Source organism: Octopus bimaculoides, chromosome 10 (assembly GCF_001194135.2).
Source record: "Octopus bimaculoides isolate UCB-OBI-ISO-001 chromosome 10, ASM119413v2, whole genome shotgun sequence".
NCBI lineage: Eukaryota > Metazoa > Mollusca > Cephalopoda > Octopoda > Octopodidae > Octopus > Octopus bimaculoides.
In genome coordinates this window covers 65270163-65273982 of record NC_068990.1, presented here as the reverse complement: position 1 = coordinate 65273982, position 3820 = coordinate 65270163, and the positions used below count along the sequence as shown (strand labels likewise).

The 3820-nt window shown below is 34.7% G+C and overlaps 1 protein-coding gene across 1 annotated transcript in view; it reads left to right on the top strand.

The window, feature by feature from the left end:
* The window catches only part of LOC106879769 (uncharacterized), a 124579-nt gene that overhangs the window by 118585 nt on the left and 2174 nt on the right, over positions 1–3820 (top strand). The window contains exon 29 of the mRNA XM_014929460.2: positions 3033–3089. Within this exon, the coding sequence (XP_014784946.1) occupies positions 3033–3089 (57 nt within the window). The remainder of the gene's footprint in view (positions 1–3032; positions 3090–3820) is intronic.

Genomic DNA, 3820 nt, shown 5'->3' with positions numbered 1-3820 from the left:
TGTATGTGTGTGTGTGTGTGTGTGTGTGTGTGAGTACATGCAATACCAGAGAATAAGAAGTGGTCTCCAAGTAAATTGAGACTACGGTCAAGATTTAATCCAGAGCTAGTGTTATTTTACTTTACTCATGACACTCATGTCCTCAATGAGGTCCTTCCTCTTTACTCAGAGCCTATGTACATTAATCAAAAGAAACAAAGTTTAAACTTGATGTGATTCATTTTCATTATGAGGTGCTTTGGACACATTATTTTTCATGTTGCATCACCATCAACTGAGCCTAATATTGTGTGTCAGACATAATTTCTTTATTTATAATTTTTGGTTGGCTGTTGTAAATTCTAAGCCTCTGAAAACCAAAATTTTAGTCATAAACTTCAGAAAGTTTTAGACAATGAACAGAGGATACTTTGTGCTATAATGTCATGGAACTTCCTCATTTAATATGCATAATTTATTCATATTGCATATTCATATCTGTGTAATACAAATGTACAGTGTGAGTAAATTGTGTATCAAATTTAGTGTTTGTACCATAATTTCCCTAAGCATTCATTAGCTAATAATTTTGATACCTTAACTGACATGTAACTGGCCTTTTATGCAGATCACTATCCAACTAACCATAAATAACCCATTCTTATCTAATATCCCAAGCTCTTTTGCACCACTGGACAATGGTTCTCAACTGGGGTCCATTTGGCCCCTGATGGTCCATATAAGATTATTAGGGGTCCACACAACAAAATGATAAATCAGAGATCAACAAAAGTATTTTAAGGACCCCTGAAAATGTTTTGCTTTAGATGTATATATTGGTATCTATTGCAAGAAACAGCTAGGTTTCTGTTGTGTCGACGCCCCCAAGCGAAGAAGTAGGATCGCCCAAGACATATAAATCGAGGTAGTCTGGCTGTGGTAGGTGTGTTGAGTAGCAGTCGAGTAGCAGCTGTGTAGTGGTTGAGTAGAGATCATCCGAAGGTGCTAGATAGCAGTAGCTTGAGACATAACAGTTTCTTTCTCTAACATTTTACATAGTTCAGCCTACAAGTTAATGTGAGAAAAACAAAATACAAATTTTGAAAGAAATTTCTATAAAACTAGCTTTTAAACATCAAATGGCTATGGGGGTCTACCAGAAAAAATAGTAATCAAAAAGTCCATAGATAAAAAATGGTTGAGAACCTCTGTTCTAGGATATAGCTTCTCACTTTTTACATGCATTTTCATAGTCCCCTTCTGATCATAGCTACATAACTTCACTTAAACCACCTCCAGAATTTCCAATATAAGTTATTCCTTGGGGGGGGGGGGGTTCCAGAACATTTTGAGCATCAGATCAGTAAAGATTTTTGTGAAGATATTTTTGTACCAATTACACAAAATTGAGCTCGTGTGTGTTCTTGTTTTTTATTGAGCCTTTAGAACTCACCTGGGTGAATTCTAACCTGAAATAAACTTCCTAAACTGAAATTGTTGATAGATTCTCAAATGCAAAAACATTCAGTTCTGTATTTGAACTTTTTGTAATCTTTGAGGACTGTGAAGAAGAGAAAATGATGAACCCTGACTGGTTCACTAAAGTCTTCTGTGAATTCCCTGCTACATTGTTCTAAGATGACCTGAGCTATTACAGATTTTTTAGTTTCTTAGTGTCTTCCAAATTATAGAATGTAGAGCATCAACAGCATCCTAGGTCAATTAATGCAAAAATGTCATCCACTTAATGGATGCCATGAAAAATGTGAAACAAAATCACAGGACATTATTTACATTATTTACATTTGACGGATATTTGTCCTCATCTTGTTTGTTGTTAACACATTTTCATAGTCCCCTTCTGATCATAGCTACAACAAACAAGATGAGGACAAATATCCGTCAAATGTAAATAATGTAAATAATTCCTCATCTCTTAAATATAGAACTGAAAGTCACAGGAGACAATTAAGAGAAGGATCCATTAAAATTATGTCCCTTGCTTCCAAAAAAGCCTGTTGGGATATCAACAAAAAACGTGATGGGATCAATGTGTGTACAAGATTAATAGCTGTGTGTAGTGGGATTGGAGATGGAATTGGGCAAGTGCATATGCTTATGTATGTCTGTGTGTGTATGGTTTGCACACAGGCTGCGATGGTGGATAGACCAACAGTGGAGGTCCTATTGTTTATGATCATAGTGGATCCCATAAATAAGCAGGAACATCTCACCCCTGCACTTTTGGTAGGCATCCATGTGGAGATATTTTTTTTACGACAATTCTTTCTCTGCTAGGTATAGCCTGCACTTTCTACTACTGCTAAAATAAGGTTTGCACTTCCCCAGAATTTGCCACTTGATCTTGTATTCCATGGTGCTTTCCTTCAACAACCATATATGCATAACCAGGTCTGTAACATTGTGTCTCCCTCCTGGATATCACGGGAGGATTTATGGTTGTTAAATCTGGTCCTGAAAGGACCTTCTATCACAGCCATATACTTCTACATATTTGACTGCCTGTCGAGATTCTTTGATGACCCCTACATTAATAACTAGACTATATATATAAAGAGAGAATCATATCCAAGTGCAGTTGGCATAAGAACTCCAAAGGTAACAAATAAGGAATTTATATAACTTCATCAATAATAATTAATAAGCAGTAGTGTGTACAAAGCTTCTGCAGAAATCTGTGTACACAAAATTCCTCACTAAACTTATCAAATCTAACCTTGCTAAGCACTCTTGTTCATGGCTTTACAGTTTCTTAAAGACAGAAATTCATCTGTAGCTGGTGAGAAAATAAGACATCATCACAGGTTTCCTCTGCATCAATGAATGCATAATTCTTATGTAATTATCTCACTTAAAATGTATTATCACTTTTTGTTTTGAGCAAGTAAAATTGCATAAAAATAAATCTAAGTGGATTGTGAAATTTTCTTTTCTCTTTTATTTATGAAGCATAGTTATAAAAGCTCACAAACTAAAGTGTAACTTATCAACATCTTAAGCATGACAATTAACATTCTTTTTTTTATTTAAAGGACTTGATCCACCTTCTCCAGTGGCTTCAAAGATGATTGAAAAAAGTGGAAACAAAGGTAATATACACTTTATTAAAATTATAAATCTAGACTAATGCTGATAAAATACTAATACTCTTGATACTTTTAATAAAATGTCACCATCGTCAGTCTATCCCCGCCCCCCAAGATCTAATTTTAAGATGTAACAAATTAGGTAAATGCAGAATTGGAATGTATTGTCTCAAATTTCAAAGCAAACAAACATTTTTGATCATAGTCAATCATTAAGGCTGCTACTCCTTATAAGTTACGTTTAATGAAAATTGTTTTTATCTTAAAATACAAAACAGGTAGAATTAATAAACACAACGAATTATTAATAAGGTATCCTCATTAAAAGATATAAAGCTCTTCAAAATTTTATTAATAATAACAATACATGTGTAAGATTATATTATATTATATAATTATCTACTAATCTTTCTAAAAATTATATCTTGTTCTTTATTAATTTCATACAGGTTTAATAATAAACAGATGCTGTGTGTGAGTGTATGTAGACATATATATATATATCATCATCATCGTTTAACATCCGCTTTCCATGCTACCATGGGTTGGACGATTTGACTGAGGACTGGTGAAACCGGATGGCAACACCAGGCTCCAATCTAATTTAGTAGAGTTTCTACAGCTGGATGCCCTTCCTAACGCCAACCACTCAGAGAGTGTAGTGGGTGCTTTTACGTGTCACCCGCACGAAAACGGCCACGCTCGAAATGGTGTCTTTTATGTGCCACACGCAC